Here is a 23,729-nt window from a genome sequence, read left to right as displayed (position 1 = left end):
CTCTGGTGCCAAGTGGGAAGGTGAGGCCGAGGACAGAAGGAAGGGACAGCTGCTGTGGGGAGAAGTTAATGGGATTGTAAAGGGGAGGAGGCTGGGCACAGGGAACTGGCAGAGTGATGTTTCAGAAACCCTTTCCAGAGCAAAGTGGCTAACGAACCTGGAATGCTAGGCATGGCCTCTCCTGGGTACCCATGTCTGGGCACCCGAGTATGCCTACTCAGGTTCACTGAGAAACTCTGGCCAACCAGCTGACCGAGGCTCACGGTCCAGCTCTGTGCTGCTCTGATACTATGCAGGCAGGGCCCAAGGCCAGGGTGGAGAAGGACGAGCTCTCCTTACCAAACCCAACCTCATGGCTGATACTATACACAGATTACCTGAGTTCACTCTCTGGACAGTCCCAGGGTGTATGATGACCCTTAGCTTACAGCTGTGTAAATGGGAATCCGTGACTTACCTGCCCACAGCCAGAGAGCAGCAGGTGCTCGTGGGCAGGGCGGGGGGTGGGGTGGGAGGTGTCAAACCCAGATCAGTCTGCCTCCATGGTCCTCTCCCCACTATATCCCCTGCCTGGCTTCTAACAGTTCAATCTCCACGTGAAAGAACAGTCACATGAGGGAGGGGCCCCCACCAGCAGAGGGGCCCTGTTCCGTTGCAGGGGGCAATGGTACTGAGTGGGGCCCTTACCTGCTTCTCCAGCTGCGCCTCCAGCTGGCCGATGAGCTCATCTTTGCCCCGCATGGCTTTCAGCAGGTCCTGGTACTTCCGGTGCAGGCTGCCCGCCGTGTCCACGTTCTTCAGATTGGACAGTTTCACCTTCTCCTCCATCACACCCACCTTCAAAGTACCATCGTCACGCAGGGTTGGCATGTGTGTGTGAAATGGCCACTAACCTGCCCTGGGACCCTCCCTAATGCCCCAGTCCCTGAGTCCCAGGCAGAGCCCTCATAACAAAAGGGGGACCAGTTAACTCCGGGACCATTTAGTAAGCCTCACGTGGGCAAACTAAGGATGTGAGGAAGAAACCATTGGGTACTTGGCCATGTCACTCTGGGGGTCTCAACAGGGACAAGCTGGGCAGGACAAACTGCTTCGAGCTCACTGTGGCCAAGCTGGCTGCTGCTCACTGAAAGTCCCCGTGCTTCTCACCCTGCCCCAGCCCCCTTGTGGTTAGATGGCCATGGAATTCCCTCCAGCCCATGGGTCCGAGTGGAGTGACTCATCATTTCTGGACTGAGGTATTTAAGAGCTCTCTCCCTGCCATGGGAACCAAGGAGGCGGCCTATTCCAGAGGGTCCAGGCGGAAGACGGAGAGCTCCGTCAGCCTCGACCCCCAAGTCCTCATGGGAAGCAGAATCCCCAGCTAACTCTGGATGGGGACGCACCACGACAGAGAACTGGATGGGATAAACTACTGAGACCCGTTCTTAGCATAACTTGGCCTATGTGGACTAACCCAGCCACCTGCTCTCGCACTAACCCTTAACCAAAGACTCCATGCCCAAAGAGCGCTCCAGGCACCTGAATTATCTGTTCAGAAGAATGGACACGTGACTGCTGGTTTTCCTTGTCCCCATGAGGAGCTGGTGAGGGTGACAAGTATGTGTGTGTGTGTCCCTGGGAAGGATCAAGGAAGGCCAACAGCCGTTTCTGCGGCACAGTCCCGCCCGTCCCCCGCCCCGGTTACCTGGGTCTCGGCATTCTCTGCCCTCTGCTCTGCCTCCAGCAGCCTCTGTTCCAGCTCCTGCATCTGCTCGACCAGAGAGGAAGGACAAATATCGGTGCAGTGTCCCCACCATGGCCGTGGATTCAGGGCAAAGTGAGCAAATTGTGTAGACGCTCCACACGGGCCAGGTTTAAACTGCTCAGCTCAAGGGCAGCACAAGGGTCTCAGGGCAAAGATCTTCATGGCAACCCTCTGCTCCCATATTCCAACTGTAGAGGGCTGGTGAAGAGCCTAGAGCTGCTGTCCTCTCTGCTGAGCGAGCAGAAGCCTAGCTCTGTCTCCCATGCGTGGTACCCAGGTGGGTAGCAGGAACGTTCTTCATGAGGCAACACTACCCTCAGCCCTCAGTCTCACCAGCACTGGGTCCCAGGCAGGGCCCTGCCACTGCTCGCCACGTGCCTGGCACAAAACACGCTCCCACGTGAGTCGCCACGCCTGCAGTAAGAGAATGTTCCTGGGGACAAATATTAATCCCTTATCAAGGACATCTCTGACTATAAATGGCATCAACAGGCATCAACTTCTTTGATTTCTTTAATCTTAAACAGAGACATTCAGGGCACGTTTTTAAAAATTCTATCTCGAGGGGCGCCTGGTGGCTCAGTGGGTGAAGCCTCTGCCTTCGGCTCAGGTCATGATCCCAGGGTCCTTGGATCGAGCCCCGCATCAGGCTCTCTGCTCAGCAGGGAGCCTGCTTCCTCCTCTCTCTCTCTCTCTGCCTACTTGCAATCTCTGTCAAATAAATAAATAAAATCTTTAAAAAAAAATTCTATCTCGCTACCAGTAGAGATGTGTCATTGAGGCCTGAGGAGCTCGGCAATTCTGGAATTTTACACAAAGTGGCCAAGCTAAGGGACGAGTATTCTTACCCACGGAGGCTCCTGAGGGACCAGCTCTAAGCTAAAGGCTAAGGCAATGCTCGCAAGCCCACACGACACCCCCGCAGCTTCACAAGCTCCCGGTGAAGAGTGGGCTGGACCACAGCTCCCATCCTCCCGGGGTCAGGGCCAGGCTGGCCACACGCTGCCCCGTGGACATCACCACACCGAGGCAGTCACATGTCCAACTCTCCTGTCAAGAGCCACCTGCTTCCACGTGCCACAGCCCGGTCAGTCACCAGCTCCCAGCCCTACCCTGCCTTGCCCCAGGGGGACATTATACATACACCAGGGGCAGAATGGCCCAGTCTTGTCCTCCATGAGGCTGGACGAGTCTCCCCTTCCCAGCTCCCGTCCAGCCTCACCCACCTCATCTCTGCAGATCGGGCCTTTGCTCCCGCTACTCAACCTTCTCTCTTTGGCCTGGACCCTGGTTTGAAACTTACCAGCAACTGAATCCCTTCTTTTTTTTTTTTTTTTTTTAAAGATTTTACTTATTTACTCGTCAGAGAGAGAGAGGGAGAGAAAGCGCGAGTGAGCACAGGCAGACAGAGTGGCAGGCAGAGGCAGAGGGAGAAGCAGGCTCCACGGCAAGCAAGGAGCCTGATGTGGGACTCGACTCCAGGACGCTGGGATCATGACCTGAGCCGAAAGGCAGCCGCTTAACCAAATGAGCCACCCAGGCGTCCCTGAATCCCTTCTTTCTTTCCCCATCTCTTATCTGCTCAACTGCAATTCTGCCTTCCCTTCTTGATTCAAGGACGCAGGAGAAGGAGCCCCCCAGCCTGGTGCTGGGCAGTGAAAGAAGGGTTTCCTGGGAGGAGGGAACGCCAGAGAACCTGGGGCAGCTCTTTTCTCAGGCCAGCCTTTCCTCACCCACTTTTTCCTCCTTCTCGGGGCTGGGGAAATACAGATGCTTTCAGCACACATTTCCTATGAAAGGATCCGAGGATCCCTGGGAAAACACAAGATTTACAACCCATGGGGCAAAAATGCCCCTTGGGCTCCCAGCAGACAGGACCACTGCTGAGGGGCACTCATGTGTTCAGGCCAAGGCTGCCTGCAGCTCTTCTCACCTTCCTCTCCCAGGTTTCATCATCACGATCGAGCCTCTGGACTCAAGCCTGAGAGGGTGGGGTGGTGCCAGCCAGACGCAGGCATCAGTTAGAGCCAGATGGCCTTCCCCAAGTCAAACAGCCGTGGAGCCTGCTACAGAATTCCCTGACCTTCAAACAGGTACAGGGGAGATAAGAGCTTAGCATCGGCTGGTACTATGGGGATAGGGCTGGCTTCCCAGAGCAACAAGAATTCTGTGGAGCTGGAGAGGGGTGTAGGCTGACACACAGCGGTGGCCCCCGGGGACCAGGTTAGTACTATGTAACGTGTCCCCCTTAGGCACCAGACCTGACTGGGCCAATCAGGTTCTCTGTCCCCAGGAATCTGATATCTGGGATTGAGAGACCAGAGACAAGAACCGGGGGGCTGCATGGGAGATCATGCACAAACTTCACCAAGTCACGGCTGTTAGCTCATTCCTCCTGTTCCTGGAGCTGCCTCAGGACCCTCCAAATGAATTCCATTTGCTTACGCTAGTCAGAGTTGGGGTTTGGGCTCAGCTCAGAAACATCTCTAAATACAGCTGCTGGGAGCACTTACATTTCTTAAATAAGACTTACTTATTTGAGAGAGAGAGAGAGAGAGAGAGAGCACGTGCGCAAGCAGGAGGGGCAGAATGAGAGGGAGAGAGAGAAGCTCAAACAGACTCCGTGCTCAGCACAGACCCTGTTGTGGGGCTGCATCTCCTGACCCTGAGATCATGACCTGAACTGAAACCAAGAGTTGGATGCTTAACTGATGTACTGCCCAGGCACCGAAGAAGCATTTAATTTTTTAAGAATACAGTGATGGGGGGGTGCCTGGGTGGCTCAGTGGGTTTAAACCTCTGCTTTCGGCTCAGGTCATGATCCCAGTGTCCTAGGATCAAGCCCGGCATTGGACTCTCTGCTCAGCAGGGAGCCTGCTTCCCTTCCTCTCTCTCTGTCTGCCTCTCTGCCTACTTGTGATCTCTGTCAAATAAATAAATAAAATCTTAAAAAAAAAAAAAAGGAATACAAATACAGTGAGGCGGAGCTGGCTGGCTCAGCTGGGACAGCATCTCACTCTTGATCTTCGAGTCCTGAGTTTGAGCCCCACGCTGGGTATAAAGGTTACTTAAGTAATAAAATAAAATAAATACAAATACAATGAAATACTGAATAGGAAGGCTTTGGATTCCTGACGAGTTTCCCTAGATTAACCTTCAGCGGGACCATTCAGATGCAACATCTCTGTGGCTCAGAAGACATAAGATTCCCACAGGAAATGATCACTCATATTCATAACCTTCTTGAATATCAGACCACTGATATTTTCAAACTCCTTTAATAGAAAAACTTGTCTTTACATTCTATGGATGGAGAAACCAAGGTAGAGTGAAGAACAGAATTGTATTTGAGTTCTACTGCCCCGCTGGGCATTTCCACTTGGACCAAGAGAAGTCAATGACAGTGGTGAGGGCTGGGAATCACTCTGGTACTGACAACACGGTGAGCATTTTTTCCCCCACTGAGATTAAACTATTAGACATCCTTTTTTTTTTTTTTTTAAGATTTTTATTTATTTATTTATTTGACAGACAGAAATTACAAGCAAGCAGAGAGGCAGGCAGAGAGAGAGGAGGAAGCAGGCTCCCTGCTGAGCAGAGAGCCCGATGCGGGGCTCGATCCCAGGACCCTGGGATCATGACCTGAGCCGAAGGCAGAGGCTTTAACCCACTGAGCCACCCAGGCGCCCCTAGACATCCTTTTAAAGTACACTATCTAGCAGTGTCCACAATAGCCAAACTATGGAAAGAGCCCAGATATCCATCAACAGATGAATGGATAAAGGTTAGACGCACACACGCAGGAATAATACACAGCTATCAAAAAATAAAATCTTGCCATGTGCAATAACGTCGATGGAACTAGAGGGTATTATGTTACGTGAAGTCAGTCAATCAGAAAAAGATAATTATCATATGATCTCACTCCTATTTGGGATTTAAGAAACAAGGCAGAGGATCATAGGGGAAGAGAGGAAAAAATAAAACAAGATGAAATCAAAGAGGGAGACAAACCATAAGAGACTCTTAATCATGGGAAACAAACTGAGGGTTGCTAGCGGGGAGCGGGGGTAGAGAGAAGGGGTAACTGAGTGATGGACACTGGGGAGGGTATGTGTTGTAATTATATGATACAAGGTATTATGTAAGACTGATGAATCACAGACCTATACCTCTAGAACAAATAGAACGTCATACGTTAATTAAAAAAATAACAAAGTACGCTATCACTGAAGCAAATGCAATGGAAGGCACCTTCCACAGAGCCTGGGGTCTTCTCCCAGCGGCAGGCAGCCGCAGGGTCCCCATATTCCTACCAACCCTATAGCTGTTCTTTTCTTCCCGGCAGGGACACTCAAAACTCAAAGCATTTTGTATTTGCCTTTATGCTGGAGTATTTTTTTTTTTTCCTCTAAAACTAATTTCTGAACACCGAAAACATTTTGAACATCTGGAACGTTTTTTTTTGTTTTGTTTTGTTTTTTCATCTGGAATGTTTTTAAGAGAAGAGTGTAACGACCATCCATGTATCCCTCACTACTGTCCAACGATTACCAACATCCTGCCATCCTTGTTTGAAGAGTATTTTTTTTTTTAAAGATTTTATTTATTTATTTGACAGACAGAGAGGCAGGCAGAGAGAGAGGCGGAAGCAGGCTCTCTGCAGAGCAGAGAGCCCGATGCGGGGCTCCATCCCAGGACCCTGGGACCATGACCCGAGCCGAAGGCAGAGGCCTCAACCCACTGAGCCACCCAGGCGCCCCAGTTTGAAGAGTATTTTTAACACCATCTCTCCCTCTGTTGTGATGAACGTGCATTTCCTCCACGGCCCGGGAGTACTCCAGGTGTGTCTGTGCCCCCAATGGCATTTCTAGAGTTTTCGAACTTCATTTATTATTTATTTCTTAATTTTTTTAAAAAGATTTTATTTATTTATTTGACAGACAGAGATCACAAGCAGGCAGAGAGGCAGGCAGAGAGAGAGGAGGAAGCAGGCTCCCCGCTAAGCAGAGACCCCGATGCGGGACTCGATCCCAGGACCCTGGGATCATGACCTGAGCCGAAGGCAGAGGCTTAACCCACTGAGCCACCCAGGCGCCCCTCGAACTTCATTTAACACCAGCATCAATAATTCTCACGAGGGCAGACTGCTCCTTACACTGCATCCGGGGCCACCCCTGCTCTGGGCTCTGTTTCTCCTCTCAGCGGGTTCCCTAGAGCCATGTCCTCAGCTGTCTGTGGGCCTGGGGTGACGCGCCGGCCCAGGAGGCGTCGGGTTCAGGCAGGTGACTCTGAGGCAGCTCCGCTCTCACCAGCTGTGACCGGCACACGAGGCTCATAAATCAGTGGCCCTGGAACTGGCCGCAGTGACCTGACAACACGCACTGGGCGCCAACCTGGTGCTCGATCCCTGCGTCTGCAGCTCCTACACTTGTGCACGCATGACGCTGTGACACGGCAGCGCCCGGGCAGCGGCAGCAGTGGGCCCTCTCGGGAGCTCCCAGCATGGCCCCGTAAGCTGAACGGTGTTCTGAGCTGAGCGCTGCACCTGCTGGGGCTCAGCTGTTCTGTGAAATGGGGGCTCCGCATTCTTACTGCCGCGCTGCCCCCACTGGAGAGACGGGCACAGGGAAGCACTCAGGCTTGAACCTGACTGGCTCTGCCACAGTGTGGCTTTACGTAAGTTCCTGAACTGCTCTGTGCCTCAGTTTCCTCGCCAGGGAAAAAAGGGTAATGAGTCTCCACCGCCTAGGGTTGCCGGGAAGATGACCATGAGGTGCCTCGCATAGAGCTCAGGTGCACAACGTGGCCCTTATGGTGAAGTTGACAGTCAGTTACTTGCTGGTTTTTCAGAGACAGAGATGATGCGGAGGACCAGGGAGACCCGTTTGCCTGGCACGGTCTGGGGTTCCCCTGTTGTCCCACGATAATTACTACCAGGACCTTCTTTTCTCTTTACGGAGCGTCCTGGGTTAGACGATAAATTATACAGCCATCCCACGAATCATCCACCTATAGCAAGAATGGCTTCAAGCTTGAGGCTGCCAACTCTCGCCTCTGGGGCATATTGCAAGACCTCGCGTGTTAGGGGCATGTAGCTGACACACAGAGAACTCCACAGGGCCACTGGCTGTGTGTCTGGCCCTGGCTTAAGCACTCCACACGTGTCGACTCACTGAATGTTCATCCCACTGGGAAGGAGCACGTACTACTATGAGCCCGCTGTACAGATCAGAAACAGATGCCGTTGGGCTGGGGAACCTCGCTAACAGGCCACGTGGCGGAGAGGCAGAGCCAGGGTTCAAACTCGGGAGGACTGGCTCCAGAGTCTACGGCGCCGTTAGCCACCGTTAGATCACATCCAGATCTCGTATGTCACATAAAAATGGAGATTCCGGGGCGCCTGGGTGGCTCAGTGGGTTAAGCCGCTGCCTTCGGCTCAGGTCATGATCTCAGGGTCCTGGGATCGAGCCCCACATTGGGCTCTCTGCTCAGCGGGGAGCCTGCTTCCCCCTCTCTCTCTGCCTGCCTCTCTGCCTACTTGTGATCTCTATCTGTCAAATAAATAAACAAAATCTTTAAAAAAAAAAAAATGGAGATTCCACATATAATCCCTGGCTTCCAGCTTCCCTCAAAAACTCAGAAGATCTGGCCATGCTAGGGTTCCACTTCCTTACGGCGGTAACTGGCTTCCACCTCTAGCTCCAGCCCGTTCCCGATTCTTCCCAGGACCACCTGTCTCACTTGTGTAAGTGATGTGCCCGTGTGTGAGCAGCAGCCCCCAGTCTGGGCTATTAAATGGTTCTAACTCGGGGCGCCTGGGTGGCTCAGTGGGTTAAAGCCTCTGCCTTCGGCTCAGGTCATGATCCCAGGGTCCTGGGATTGAGCCCCACATCGGGCTCTCTGCTCAGCGGGGAGTGATCTCAGTCTGTCAAATAAATAAAATCTTTTTAAAAAAATGGTTCTAACTCTGTTATCAAAGTCCATGCCATTCAACTTTTTTTTTTTTACTAGATCTTTTGTTTAATTCAAATCTTATGTTTAGTCCTAAATATTTAAAATACAGCACCATGGGGCTGCCCTGGTGTCTGACTACAGAAAAGGAAGGAGTGAAGGGGCTCTGAGTCTTCTCTGTGGGTCCTCTGCTCCTCTGGGGCATGTGGGGCTCAAGATGCTGAGAGGCCGTGAAGGGAGCTCATGCCTGGAGCTCTCACTGTCAGGGGTGTAAGGACCCACACAGAGCGTCCTCGAGCCAGATTCCAGGGCCTTGTCCACAAATGGTTTTATTTAGCAAGCCTGAGGCACGGACCTGGGAATGCGCTTGGGAAGAAAATCTCGGGTGATCCCCATGTAGGAGGCCCACAGATCACACTCTGGAAAACACTAGACTGGCCACAGGATGCAAAGCATAGCAAAGCTTCTAGGCTACATCGTGGGGACAGGCCCGTATTGGCAGAGCTTCTCGAATGGCTTCACAGGGGTACAGAACGTTATCAGTACTGAGGTTCCAGAAAAATACTGCAGTGGACCCTATTAAAAATAGGTAGGAGAATGAAAAGTCTCTTTCTCTCTCTCTCTCCCTCTCAACGTGTGTGTGTACACACGAGCGCATCCACAGTGAAGGAAAGTTCTAGAAGGCATGGGCTCCCAAAGCGAACTGGATCTGTCGGCTAAGGCCAATTCTGTGATGACTTTATGCAGACTTCAACATACTTCCAACTAGTCCTGACAGCCCTAGTACTCTCCTTTCGCAGTTCCTGGCCTTTTCGTAAATTCTGAGGTACGTAAGGAAGTGTTTTTCTGGCCTCTGCGTTCTAGCCATAACATTGAGAAGCTGATGCCTCCAGAGAATCGCCGCCTCCGCTCCGTCCCTGGTCTGAGAGGGGAGGAGCAACAGTCATTGTTCTTTTGTTCAAGGGGACTGAACTGAACCACTTATGTGTTTAAGGAAACAAAAAAAGTCTTAACCTACACATTTTTGGTATATAAATGTAAACTGGGTTACTGCATTTCAAAACCTTGGTTGGTGAAAATTTCTTACTAGAAATTCCAGAAAAGAGGGAGTGCACACAATCCTACTGGAAGGGGTCTTGGGAAAAAGCCGCTTCAGTGAAAAATATTCAAGCTAAAACATGAGGGATGTTGGGGCGCCTGGGTGGCTCAGTCGTTAAGCGTCAGCCTTCAGCTTGGGTCATGGTCCCAGGGTCCTGGGATTGAGCCCCACACTGGGCTTCCTGCTCTGCAGGGAGCCTGCTTCTCCCTCTCCCACTCCCCCTGCTTGTTCCCTCTCTTGTAGTGTCTCTCTCTGTCAAATAAATAAAGTCTTAAAAAAATAATAATAAAAATTAAACATGAGGGATGTTTCATTACATTACTTCTTTTCAATAAATCCACTCAAACCCCTTTTGGAAGCAGAGAGAGAGAAATACATAAAAAGCTTAAAACATGCGTTAGTTCTAATACTGATGCTGTGTGTTCATCATGGTCATTCCTAGGGTGGATGGCTCCTCTGCACAGTCACTGCACTCCCACTTTTCTGATAGGATGACTGAAGCACAAGTTTAGCAAGAAGAGAAAAAAAATCCCAGGGACTCTCATACCATCTGTAGATCCTCCTAGAACAGTAACAAGTTTTAAATTGATCTGACAGCTTTTGTGACTTCTTCAGCAGAGCAAGGAAGAGAGCAGAGCAAGGGTGGGAGGGGACGGGGGACAGGACAACAGTTGGGGAGGCTCCCAGGGAACAGAGCTAGATGTAAACTCCCCGGCATCAGCCGCCCCCTTGACTCCTGTCCTGGACGGAAAGTGCACCCTCAGTTCATCTGGCTCCACAGTGCGTGGTCCTGGCAGCCTGGGGTCCATGGCAATGGCACACCAGGCGTGGTGTGGTGCACCAGCAGAGAAAAGTCTAACACTGTTTCCCCTCCCCTGCCCTTCCTCGCCCTTAGGTGAGGGATTATGCGGTAACCTTGATGTCTTTTCTTTCAGAAAAATTTGCTTTTTAGCACAGATCATTCCACAACCCAAACAGCAATTCTGCAAGAGGGAGGCTGTGGGGTGGGGAAGGAAGAAGGGCACGTTTCAAGCCTTCATAGCCCATGGGCAGGATCTGATCCCAGGAAGGGCCGCTACCCTGGGAAGCACCCAGGCTTGGCCTGCCCTGCACCACAGCCAGCCATGAGCGAGCGGCCATCAGCCAGCCAGGTGGTACAATCCCCGCGGGCCGCAGGTAAGTGAGAGGGCTGGCCAGAGGGACCCAGAGAGCTGACCTGGCTTAGCTGGTATAGGTGGGTACTGGTGATGATTAACTAGTAAGTTCTAGGAGCAGCGACAGAGACCCGACCTGAGCTTGGCCCCAGCACCAGCTCTCCGGAGAAACCTGAGTCATCTCCTCCCGTGATCTGAAACTTACCTTGACGCATGGGGGAAAATCTTTAAGTGAACTGTCGAACCTGTCCTGTGGGTTTGGGGATGATTGCAGGTGACAGGCCCAGCCCTGACATTGAGCAACGTGGTGTTTATGGCTTTTAAGGTTTCCTGCCAAGAGGTCTGGTGTTGGGTTACTGTCCTGGTACTCTTCCTCAATTCTTCCAGCCTATGATCCCTAGTCAAGATGTCTTTCTCCATCCTCTTCCCCCAGCCTCTTCTGCCCTGTGTCTACATGCTTCTCCTTTCTTTACCCAAGGCACAGCCTGAGCCCCCAACCTTTTTATGGGAGGGCATTCCAGCTACATGACAATCAAAGGCAGCCTGGAAGAGGAGACGGGGCCAATCTTACAAACTCTTACAATCTTACTTATAACCTACTTACACCCAAGAAGTTGTGGCGGGAGGAAGTATGTTTACTGATGTGTTTAAGGACCCTGGGGAACAGGGGAGGAAGGCACTGTAAGACATTTTTTTATTATGAAATATTTCAGAAAACACATGGAGAATAATATTTTAAAACACGTATCCACCATTCAGCTTTATCAGATCTTAATTTCTGTTGTCTCTTCTTCTGACATAAGAAATGGGCCCCTACAGAGAGGCGAAGGCCCCAGTCTACTCTTGGATTTCACTTCCAGCATCAACCCCACACTTGGTTGTGTTTACATTTTATCTCATTTGCATACACCCCTAATCAATAGACAGACCGTCTTGTAGGTTTTAAAACTTCATATAAGCCATATTGTTCTCTACACATCCTCCGGATCTTTTTTGTTTAGTGCTAGTGTTTGAGATTTAAGCACGTAACTCACCCGATTCATTTTTATCTGCATTGTAGTATTCCATCATACAAATACCCTCAGTATGTTTATCCACTTCCCTGTTGATAAACGTTTAGGATATTTCCAATTTTTCATACAGCAATGCTACATTCTTGTATGTGACCAGACATTCTTATATATGTCTCCTATGACTGATACATTTGGATTTATTTCTCCTGTTGCATTTTCCGCCTTCTTTTTACTTTTTTTTTTTTTTTTTAATACTCTTGTTTTTCCTTCCTGGTCTGGATTTAACAGACTTTATTCTATTTCCCTACTCTACTGATTTGAAAGTTATAGACTCCATTGCTACTTATTATCATCATTCTAGACTTAAATAAATTCCAGGCTAATGACTGCTACTTGATCCCCAGGATCTGTTTTCCTCTTCTTTCTCACACAAAATAAAGCCTCCAACTTTGAACAGAGCACGTCATTATCCAGAATAATGACTGCACTTTCCAATCTTCCCAGCAGCTGGGAATGACCACGAGAATAAATTTTGGCCAATGGGATATAAGCAGAAGCGATGAATGGAAGCTCCGGGTCATACACGTAAAGGGAAGAGGCTGGAATGTGGCCATCACGGGAGTCTTCTTCGACCATGCAGCAGACATCACCCCAGAACTGTACTGCTCACGTCGGCAAGGTTACACGAGAAGGAAATAAACAGCTGCTGGTTTTAAGCTGTCATGTTTCTAGGTTCTTTCTTACGGCAACCACACTACAATCTAGCTAATGTGGTCAGCACAGATTTTTAAGAAATGCATACTGCCCAGATTCGTTCTGCTGCACAACCTTCATCAAGCTGGGGAATTTTTACACCATTATCTCTCCAAGTAATGTCTCTCCTTCATCCTGTCCTCCACTTCAGGGACCTTCTAGGATCTTGTCATCCTAGCGTCCAGGTCTCAGCCTCTGGGCCTTTCTCTCTCTGGGCTGCATTCCAGACGGTTTCTTACATTCGGCCCATCTTCCCATTCTGTAAGCTCATCTCCATGGTGCCTCATTGGATGTTTAATTCAACTGTTGAACATTTAATTGCAGTGAAGACATCTTTTGTTTCCAGCAGTTCTATTTGGTTCTTTTTCCAGTCTCCCTGATCTTTTTTGATGGTGTCTTGTTCTTGTCTCACATGCTCAATCACTTCATTACCTCTTCAATAATTTTGAACTCATTTATTTTATGGTGTCTTGCCAACAGTTTCTTATCCCAAATTCTTGTGGGGTCTAGTTGTGTCTGTGGACTCTAACTCAGGACAGATTACTCTCTCAAGCATTTAGTCATTTCGGATCATATACGCATCTTTACTATGGGATCACATGAGGATCCTGTGTGATTTGGGTTGAGGTCTTGTTTCTCCAGAGAGGTTCTGTGTCTGTTCCTACGAGGTCTCCGATGGGTATCACTGGCCCAGAATTTAGGGTTCTTAATCCACATAAAGAGTATAAATTCTAATGCTAAACCAGTACCATCATCACACTCTCCAGGAATACTTTTCTTTGGCTTTCTTTTGTTTTTTTCTGCCCGAGCCTTGGCTAAGAAGCTGTTCGGTCATCTCCCTGTGTTGGCAGATAATTTTCTTTTCCTTGTCTATCTTTTAACTTACAGCAAAGAACTTTGATAGTCCTCACTTTACCGCAAAAGTTTCAGTTTAAGCTCCAGCTTCCAAAGGGCCAGACCTCATCTCTATCTCCACAGATTAAACCCCAAACCTCTCATCACTACAGGGAGGCCAGTCACACAGCCCGTCCTACTGAGCTGCCCAAGCTGAGTACCACTTGGGTTAAGGTGGGTCTTTTTTTAAAGGTTATTTTGCGGTCCCTATTACTAGGAATAGAAGTTTTTTTTTCCTCTGAGATGTGTTTTAAACCAGCTGAGAGACCCTTACTTACTCTCTCCTTCCCTCCCACACCTTCCTCAGTAACCTATCCTAAGGCAAGGTTCTCAAACTTTATGAAACTAATTTCTGGAAGCTTGTTAAACATGCACATTATGAGAGGCACCCCCAGGGGATTTGGACCAGGAGGACTAGGCGAGGGGACATCCTGGAATGTACAAACTTAATAAGCACTCCAGGTTTCTGGCACAGGTGGCCCCCGGACCACCCTTTGGGAACTACTATTTAAGGCCAGCTTCCCTTTTCCTGAGGTGGCCGAATCCTACCCTTTCTCTTAGTACCTGAACCACGGCCACAGGAACACAGCCGGTCTCTCTTTTGCAAAGCCTGAACTTGGAGACAGCAGTGCCAAGAGACCCAAAGTTCACAAGTTCTAGTTCAGGCTGAACCAATGCTACTGTCCTCGGCAGTGGAAATGCAGAGGTAATGCCAGTAACTTGTCTTCCCAAACGCCAGCTTGTGGAGCTATCAGTAAACTGGCCATTTCCTCAGGCTTTACTAATCAGACTTGGAAATTCTTTGGAGAGAGGTGGACTGAGTTTTACTTTTGTTGTATGAAAGAAAGGGTTGGCTACACAGATGGATGATGCAAACAAAACTAGAAAGAAGAGGGTTGATTCAATTAATATATAATTAATATATTATATCATGATATAATTAATATATCACAATATATAATTATATATTAATACATAATTAATATATTACATTATATTACATATAATATATAATCACATATATGATATGTAATTTTTTCCCCTTTAGTACAGGTCTCTACTCTCCAGATAGGTTATACTCCAAAGTGTTTCTGAAAGTCAGCTGTTTAGAATGCATCTTCCCAGAGAAATATTACAAATGATGGCCAGTTTCCCAGACGAGACCACCTAAGCCTATAAAGATAATAATCATTCCCGTTTAAGACCTATTCCATGCCAGAACCTTTATATACGTGACCTGACACAATTCTCAAAATCACTGCAAGGCAGACATTTGTGTACTTGCCTTAGAGGTGAAGGGACTCGCCAGGGTCATACAGCCAGTAAGGGGCAGGTGGCTCTGGCTCCAAAACCTGTGTCCTCACCACCAGGAAAGCAGGCTGCCTTTCACAGCTCCTATGCTTAATAGAGGGTGACAGCAGGGTGTGGCTTTCCCCTCTTCTCCCCTAGGAAGATTCAAAAAAAAAATCTCCTCCTTCTTCCTTCCCCACACTGAAGAAGAAATATTAAGGGAATAATAGAACCTCCACTATAGCCACAGTTGTCCCACGAGGTTATGGAGGGCCGAGAAGATTTCTAACACTTCTCTGGAGCAGGAAAGAATGCAAGAGGACAGCTTAGTAAGCTGCTCTGAATTTGGATTTAAAAAAAAAAAAAAAAAATACCCCGGGTTTCATTTTGCATGGGTGCAAAGTATCTCATTAAAAGTTCACCTTTCTGGGGCGCCTGGGTGGCTCAGTGGGTTAAAGCCTCTGCCTTGGGCTCAGGTCATGATCTCAGGATCCTGGGATCGAGCCCTGCATCGGGCTCTCTGCTCAGCGGGGAGCCTGCTTCCCCCTCCCTCTCTCTCTGCCTGCTTGTGATCTCTCTCTCTGTCAAATAAATAAATAAAATCTTAAAAAAAAAAAAAAAAAAAAGAAGTTCACCTTTCTGCAATGAGTAGTAAATAAGCCCTAGGGATATAATACACAGTATGGTGAATACAGGCAATAATGTTGCATTATAATCATCAAATTTGCTAGGAAACTGGAACTTCATTATTCCAACCACTAAAAAGAAATGACAATTACATAACAGGATAGAAATACTAATTACCACTATAAAGGCAACCATATTATAATATACAAATGTATCAGATTAATATGTGGTATACCTTAAATTATATAATGTTACATGTCAAATATACTTCAATTAAAAATTAATTAATACTTCAAAAAAAGCAGCAGCAGCAGAAAGTTCACCTTCCCCAACTCTCCTTCTCTAACTCTGGCCCTGTCTGACACTGACCTCTGCAGGGAGGTTAGTTAGCTCTCCAGGACTCACCTTGTCAGCAAGCAGCTCCCTGATCTTGCTGGCCTGCAGGCGGAACCGGAAGAGCTGGGTTTCCAGGGCCAGGCAGCGCTTCTGCCAGTCCACGCTGGCACGGGTCTCCACCTTGAGTTCCGCCATGATGGAGTCAACTTCTGGCTATTCCAGGGATGCCTGGGAACCAGTACAGCAAGAGGAGAAGATAAGGAAGTGTGTGAGGAGGAGGGCAGAGAAAACAGAGCTGGGGAGGTGACTCAGTCATTGCCACAGCCACTTTTCTTGGCTCAGTGTGTCCCATTCCATTGTAAGCTAGCTAAGCAAACTCAGGGAATCATAAAGTCTGAGAAACTGTAAGGCGAACCTTGTTTCGTTTTTATTTAAAGATTTAATTTATTTATTTGTCAGAGAGAGAGAGAGAGAGACCAGAGCACAAACAGGGGGAGCAGCAGGCGAGGGAGAAATAGGACCCTAGGATCATGACCTGAGTCTAACTAAGGCAGACACTTAACCAAATGAGCCACCCAGGCATCCCCTGGTCAGCAGAAAGTAGGGCTTCATTTGTTTTTCATTCAATTATCCATTTAACAAAAATGTATCCATTCAACAAATATTTATTTATTTTTTAAGATTTTATTTATTTATTTGGAAGACAGAGATCACAAGTAGACAGAGAGGCAGGCAGAGAGAGAGGAGGAAGCAGGCTCCTCGCTGAGCAGAGAGCCCGATGCAGGGCTCGATCCCAGGACTCTGGGATCATGACCTGAGCCGAAGGCAGAGGCTTTAACCCACTGAGCCACCCAGGTGCCCCAACAAATATTTATTTTTAAAAAGATTTTATTTATTTGACAGAGAAAGAGTGAAAGCAAGAGAGTGCACAAGCAACAGGAGCTGAAGGCAGAAGGAAAGGGGAAGCAGGCTCCCCGCTGAGCAGGAAGACCGAAATGGGGCTGGATCCCAGAACCTTGAGATCATATACATAAATGACTTAAATGTGAAATGATATAACGTCTGGGATATATGCTTTAAAACACTTCATGGTAGGGGGCTAGCAGTGTTTTGGGGAGGAGATACATGAAATAAGATTTATCAAATTGCTGGTAGGTTTTGAAGTTAGGTGATGGGCATCTGGAGTTCTTTATACTGGTTTCTCTACTTGAATGAATGCCTAGAATTTTCCGTAATAAAAATTTAGTTTGTTGTTGTTTTTTTAAATTCCTTTTCCCTTCTTCAGGAGCCCCATGACCTCGGAAAACCCAGTCACCTCCTGAACTGCTGCTGAATGCTACCCTGGTGACCAGTGAGACTGTCCTCCATAGGTTAACTGCCTCAAATTTGACTTTTTTTTTTAATCTTCTTTCTTCCCTTCCTCCCTCTCTTCCCCCTCCGTCCTTCCTTTCTTCCAACTATCACATTTGACTTTTATAAGTATCTTTCTACCATACTACAAATAGCTATCATTTATTTATCATGTGTGGCCTCTTTAATCCTCATGACAATACATAAGAAAAGGTACGGGCATTGTCCACACTTGCGCGGGAGGTCACCGAGGAACTGAGAGGCCACATAGAGAGTTCTAGAGCTAGTAAGTAGTGGGGCTGGGATTCTTGTTCCAAAGTCCCTACTCTGAGCAACTGTGCTTTTTACTCATCTAAAAACTGGAAAGAATTCTGATTTTACAAAGAGTGAACTGGATTGTGAAGAATGAGAAAAATATTTTATGGGATCTTTCAGGATCCTTGGCAGTAAGGTGAGCCTATATTCAAAGTTTTCCAGGGCATCCTGGTCTCAAACATTCTGACACCATAACCTCCATAAGCACAGACATGTATCATGTGTCCTGACTTTTCATTTAAAATACTGGGGCAGCGGACCTGTAGAGAAGCCCCACAATTAAGCACTGACGGGTCTGGGGTCTAAGTCTTCGGGTTCTGGGCAGCTCAGAACGCTAGACATGTGACCTCAGTCCTGCTCTCCCGGGACTGTCCTGCTGAACAATCCCGACATTGTGACCTCCCAGCAATCCCCACCTCAAAAGACTGGGACTGACTGGAACGGGCAGGAAGACAAAAGACAAAAACAAAACATGACCTTCTCTGAGCTAAGATCACAGCTGAAAAGACAAAACAGAACCTTGTGGGGCCTCCAGAGAAGGCTGGGAGGCCTCGTTGTGTTTGATTTGCTTTGTCCTTCAAAGGGATTTTGCTTTTCCTCATATTTAAAAAAAAAAAAAGTCTGGCATATCTGAAGCCTTGCAGCCTAGCTCAGGGCTAAGAATCAGCAGGAACAGCACCCAGGTAAAACCAAGGGGCAGGGGAAACGTAATCCTTGCGTGCAAGGGTTTGGTGAATTTTAATTTCCTCTTAACTGGCTGTCAAAACTGCAGCTCTGATTCCATGGGGACAGTGGACAAAATCTCCAGGAGCTCTGGAAATAAAACACATCACTGGCCTCTGCCTAGCTCTGAGAGTTGAAATTATACCCAGCCTGCAGGGAGTCCAGTCCCAATCAAGCAGCTTATGACACCACACTTCTGAACAGGTAAGTGCTCTGCTGAAGGCTGTCCCTTGCCCTGGGAATGTGGTTAGGGGGCTGGACCTGTGCTAGGCTTGCCTCAGCATGTGAGAAGAGCTACCGGCTTTCAAAAGGGAACTGGAGCAAGGGGCCTGCTGCCAAGCACGTGGCCCAGAGGCTCTTCCAACAGAAGCAGGTGGTTGCCGCAGCAGCTATAAAACATTAGAGGTTAAGGCAAAATACCAGTACGTTGAACTTCACCTGCTAAGTCACCTCACACTTGTACCTCCTGTAACGATGTGCAAAGATGAGCAGAAAATAATTTACAGAATGGTTAACGTTTCAAAGCACCATCAAGGTGTGATTTCTCTCCTTAGGGATCCTCTCAGTATCCCTGAGATGTAGGACAAGGGATATTATTCACAAAGAACAGATGAGAAATCCTATCACATCTGTGACTTGAGACACAGAGCTAAGGAGAATCAGAGTGGGGCCAAGAATCCTGATCTCCCAACACACAGCACATCCTCTTTCCATGCACATGCTTCAGTGGCAGTGATGGAATCTCACGGCTAGCCTAACACAACACTAGCGGCAAAACAGATGGGGCAGAAATGAGAGAAGGGACAAAACCCAGTACAACTGTTCATTTTTTATTCTGGAAAGCTTCATATATATATACACACACACAAGAACTAGGGAGAACAGTACGGTGAGTTCCCGTGGGCCCTCCCCTCCAGCTACAAGGATCAGCTCCTGGTCAGTCTTGTGAAACCCACTTCTCTTGATTTCTTCTAGTGCCCAGAGCGCTAAACTGTTTAGCAGGTGACAAATGACCACACAGCCTGAGGCCCTGCTTTGGAACTCCCTAAGTCCTCCAGCATCCTGGAATGACGTAGCCAGGGAGGGTGGTGGAGAATGCCTCAGGGGCAGGAGCTGTGTGCAGGAGGGGTGATGAAAAGAGGCCACAGGGAGTTGTTAGGTGACCTCAGACTCTGGGCCAGTATCAGAGAAAACACAGACTTGACCTGGGATGACTTTGGCAAGTGTAGGGATTTGACCAGAAATTGACAAGATGCAGAGATTAAATGTAATTCAACCAACTTTTTGTAAAGTGATTCCTACGTGCAAAGTCAGGAACATAAAGATGAATAAAGATCTCCTGGTTTGCAAGGCTCAGGTCAACAGTGTATATCCTGGAACTTTCCTATAAAGAGGATAAGCCAATACAAGACCTTAAACGGAAGAGGTCAGAGGTCACTGCAGGAGGCTTCCCAAGGGAACATGGACTCTGTTCTGGGTACAGTTTCCCCTGGGCTCTCCCGTGTCCCCTCACGATGGTTCACTACCTGAGTGTGAGCACCTTTGGTGATTTCCACTCACTAGTGATGGGCCACCACCATCTTCTAACAGTGCTACACCAGGCTGACCACCTGCCCAACTGTGGGAAGGGAAGAGCTTTGTGCCCCCTTTCTGAGGATGGAGCTGGGGGTGGGTGAGTGGACAAAGGGCACATCTGCTCGCACCTTGTCATCTGATCAAGCCAACAATATGCATTTTACTCTTGGGGGCTGAGTGGCGCATTTCACAATGTTGGAAGAGACAGGAAAAGGTGAGAAAGTTCCAGCCTTCAGGGATCTAAATACTGGAGAGGACTAGGACAAACACGAACAGCATTCTTTAAGAACAAAACCAGTGAAGAGGAACAGCAGAGTGTAGTAGTTAAGATTCCCCCTTCCAGCGCCAAGCAAGCCTGGGTTTGAGTACTAGCTCCTGCCCTTAATCTTGTGACCTTAAACCATCTGCTTAACCTCTCTGAGCCTCAGCGCCATTTTGAAATTGAAAGCAACGATATTTGAATAGGAGGGCAATAATATTAGGTTGAATCACAAGAAGTTATCAACATTTAACCATTCTTTTGACCTTCAAGAATGGCAATTTCAGGGGCACTTGGGTAATTTAGTCGGTTAAGCGTCTGACTCTTGGATTCCACCCAGGTCATGAACTCATGGGTTGTGAGACTGAGCCCCACAACCATCTGGGCTCTGCTCTCACCTGAGAGTCAGTGTGAAGATTCTCGCCCTCTGCCTCTCCCTCCACATGTATAGGCTCCCTCTCTCTCAAATGAATAAACAAATAAATAAATCTTTTTTTTAATGGCAATTTAAAAAATTTAAAAATTTTAAATAAATACTAGGTTTGTTTATTTATTTATTTATTGAGAATTACAGGAGATATTACAGAAGCGTGGCACTCAATGATAGCTACATTCACAATGCAAAAGCAAACCACCAGTGTGGACATACTAGGGAGATGTGGCCCACAGATGTGTTCACTACCAGATCTGCCTCAGAAAGATCAAGGGATCTTTAAAAATTATTTTCTTTCTTTTTCTTTTTTTTTTTTTTTAAGATTTAATTTATTTATTTGACAGAGAGAGAGAGAGAGGGAACACAAGTAGGGGGAGTGGGAGAGGGAGAACAGGCTTCCCACTGAGCAGGAGCCTGATGCCGGGCTTGATTCCAGTACCCTGGTATCATGACCTGAGCCAAAGACAGCCGCTTAAGGACTGAGCCACCCAAGCACCCCATTATCTTTTTATTTTTGAATACTGAACAAAAGAGTATAAGGTACAAAGGCTTCCTCCCACCCCTGTACCTCAGCCACAGTTTTCCCCAGAGGCAACTGTGTACGGGGTTTTACGTCTTTCAGAGATATCCAGTGCAGACACAAACATTCATACATATGTTGCAAGCACATACACAAACACAAATGTTGTTTACACATACACACTGTACTTCACCTATAACCGAATTCCTGTTTCCGCATACACACCTGACCCGTCTCCCCTCCATGCTTTTTTAAAAAATTAATTACTTAATTAATTAATTTGACAGAGAGAGAGATATCACAAGCAGCAGAGAGACAGGCAGAGAGAGGGGAGCAGGCCCCCCGCTGAGCAGAGAGCCCAATGTGGGGCTCAATCCCAGGACCCTGAGATCATGATCTGAGCCGAAGTCAGAGCCTTAACCCACTGAGCCACCCAGGCGCCCCTCCCCTCCATGCTTTTTAACAGCTGTGTCGTATTCCCTGGTGTAGGTATTACATGATTTTATTTAAGAGTCCCTTACTGACAGGCATTTGGGTTGTTTGAAACCTTCTGCTAAAACAAACAATGCTGCAACAAATATATGTCATTTCACATGCCTCAGAGTGTATCTGAAGGATAAAGTCCCAGAAATGGAATTGGAGGGTTAAGCGATACACATTTTTAAATGACCAAATAGTCCAAATTGCCTTCCCCAAGACTACTGGAATTCATACTCCAGCAAGCAATCAGTGCCTGTTTCCCCATGGAGGAGGTCAGTTTTGAATTTGCCAGAAGGGAGAGAGAGCTTAGTGGGGTTCTCACAGAATGCAGGATGGTGACTCAACCGCCAGCCTGCTGGGACCTCTCCCTGATCAGGAGTGAGGGAATCCTCACACCTTAACACCAGCAGTATAAAGCACTCTCCAAACCATAAGGAGCCCAGAGTTCCCCACATGGATCACAGCCTGGCAGAGAGAAGGGAATAGGAACTAGGAACGAGGAGTGCACCCTGGGGAGCTGACTAGGGGTACAGGTTTCTTCCCCCTAGCTGCTGACTTCTGAAGAGGGGAGGGGGCACCACGTTTTCTCAACTCACCTGTCAGTCTCGATGAGTTTGAGACCACACTGGCGGCCACCGCTGTCACCCAGCTCTAAGCAGGTCCCCTCAGGAGCCTATGGGAGGGAAGCTGACTGTGGACCCTACACTGGAATTTAGGAGGCTTGGGTTTGAGTTTTGCCTCTTCCACTTTTTATCTATATGACCTTGGGTAAATCACAATTTTTTTCCGAGTCTGTTTCCTCCTTTGTAAAATGGGGATAATAACGTGCAGAAACACTAGAACCGAAGTTCTATAAAGTGTCAGTGACATTACCACACACACAGAGTCTGGCAGAGAAGACAGTCCAAAAAGCCTGAGGAAGGAACCCACGACTTTTCCAATGAAATTGTTATTAAAGCGATCTTCCAAGTAGAAGTTTTACCTGGAACGAAGGCCCTGTCCAAAAGGTTTTATGAGATGAACTCACAGTAGAAGCTTATGGAGACGTCCTGGCAGGGAGAAACCCAACAGGGAGCGGATTCTACTCCCAAGTGCGGGTCTTCACTGCCTCTGCCACCCCCATTAAGGCTCCCTGGTGACAGAGTCCTCTCTAAGGCTCCTAGGACACAAAGCCCCTGCCTGTCACTCAGTGCCCAACTTGTTTTCTTTTCTGCTTGGCTGACCTGCCTCTAGGAGCCGAGCCTGACCCAGCAGAATCCGTAAAAGCACCGCCGAGAAATCACAGAAGAGATTACCTGAGCCAGGCGGGGAGGCGGGCGGGAGCAGGGACAGCCAGCGGGAGTTCGGGCAAGGCGGAGGAAAGCCTGCCAGTGCGCCCGAGGGCCCTTCCCGGGGGCAGCTGGCTCCAACCGGTCCCAAACTCCCGCTCCTCCCGGGAAGGAGACTCCTCGCCGCGCGCTGCCGGTCCCCGGTGCCGGACCGCGGCGGCCAGCAACCCCGGCGCCAGGTGGGGAGGCACCTGCTCCGGATTCGCCCCGCGGCCGGAGAGACCGCGTCCTCTCCGCCCCGCCAAAGCCCTCCGGGCCGCCGCACAGCCCCCGAGCCCGTCCCTGCCCGCGGGGCGCGCGCGGCCTCTCACCTCCCGCCCGCTCGCCCGCGCTCCCGCCGCCCACCCGGCCCCCGGGCGCCCTCCGCGCGCGGCCGCCGCTGACCTTGCGTCCTTCTAACCCGACTCCGCGGCAGTCGCCGGGTCTCCGCTCCGCGGCTGCAGGGGTCGCGGGGGGCGGGGAGAGGCGAGGCGGGGCAGGGGCCGGGCGGGGTGCCCGCGGGCTGGCCGCACAAAGCCGAGACGGGCCTCGCGGCACCCCATTCAGCGCCGCGCCACGCTTCTTCCTCCCCGCCGGCTCCTTAAAGGCCGAGCGCCGGCGCGGCTCCTCGGGCGGCTCGGGGAGAGGCACAGGAAATGACCTCAGCAGGCTCCAGCCTCCCACCTCTCCGCACCGCTGGGCTCGTCCCTGGGGCCGGCGGGGAAGGCGGCGGGGGTCTCCGGGCTCCCGCCTCCGGCCCCGAGCTCTCCGCGGGGCACCGCACCGGCTGCCGCGAAGGGCGGCCGGGTGCCGCGAGACCAGCTCAACCCCCGGCCAGCGTGGGACCCTCGCAGAATGGGGCACAAGACCAGACCTTCCCCCCTGCACCCCCAAGGAGGT

The 23,729-nt window shown here is 49.2% G+C and overlaps 1 protein-coding gene across 4 annotated transcripts in view; it reads right to left on the bottom strand.

Annotated features, from left to right (window-relative positions):
* Nucleotides 1-23,454, bottom strand: part of PLEKHH1 (pleckstrin homology, MyTH4 and FERM domain containing H1) — a 50,203-nt gene extending 26,749 nt beyond the window's left edge. For 3 of the 4 annotated variants that reach the window (XM_046007887.1, XM_046007890.1, XM_046007889.1), the window contains exons 1-4: nt 23,235-23,454; nt 15,937-16,095; nt 1,688-1,750; nt 688-837 (exon numbers count right to left, since the gene is read on the bottom strand). In XM_046007887.1, the coding sequence (XP_045863843.1) occupies nt 688-837; nt 1,688-1,750; nt 15,937-16,062 (339 nt within the window). In that variant the 5' untranslated portion in view covers nt 16,063-16,095; nt 23,235-23,454. Of the gene's footprint in view, nt 1-687; nt 838-1,687; nt 1,751-15,936; nt 16,096-22,817; nt 23,113-23,234 lie in introns of those variants that run through there. The other variant, XM_046007888.1, reaches the window with a different exon arrangement.
* Between the last annotated feature and the right edge of the window lie 275 nt (nt 23,455-23,729).

Source organism: Meles meles, chromosome 6 (genome assembly GCF_922984935.1).
Source record: "Meles meles chromosome 6, mMelMel3.1 paternal haplotype, whole genome shotgun sequence".
Taxonomy (NCBI): Eukaryota; Metazoa; Chordata; class Mammalia; order Carnivora; family Mustelidae; genus Meles; species Meles meles.
The sequence above is the reverse complement of the archived record's forward strand: the minus strand, read 5'-3'. Positions and strand labels throughout refer to the sequence as shown.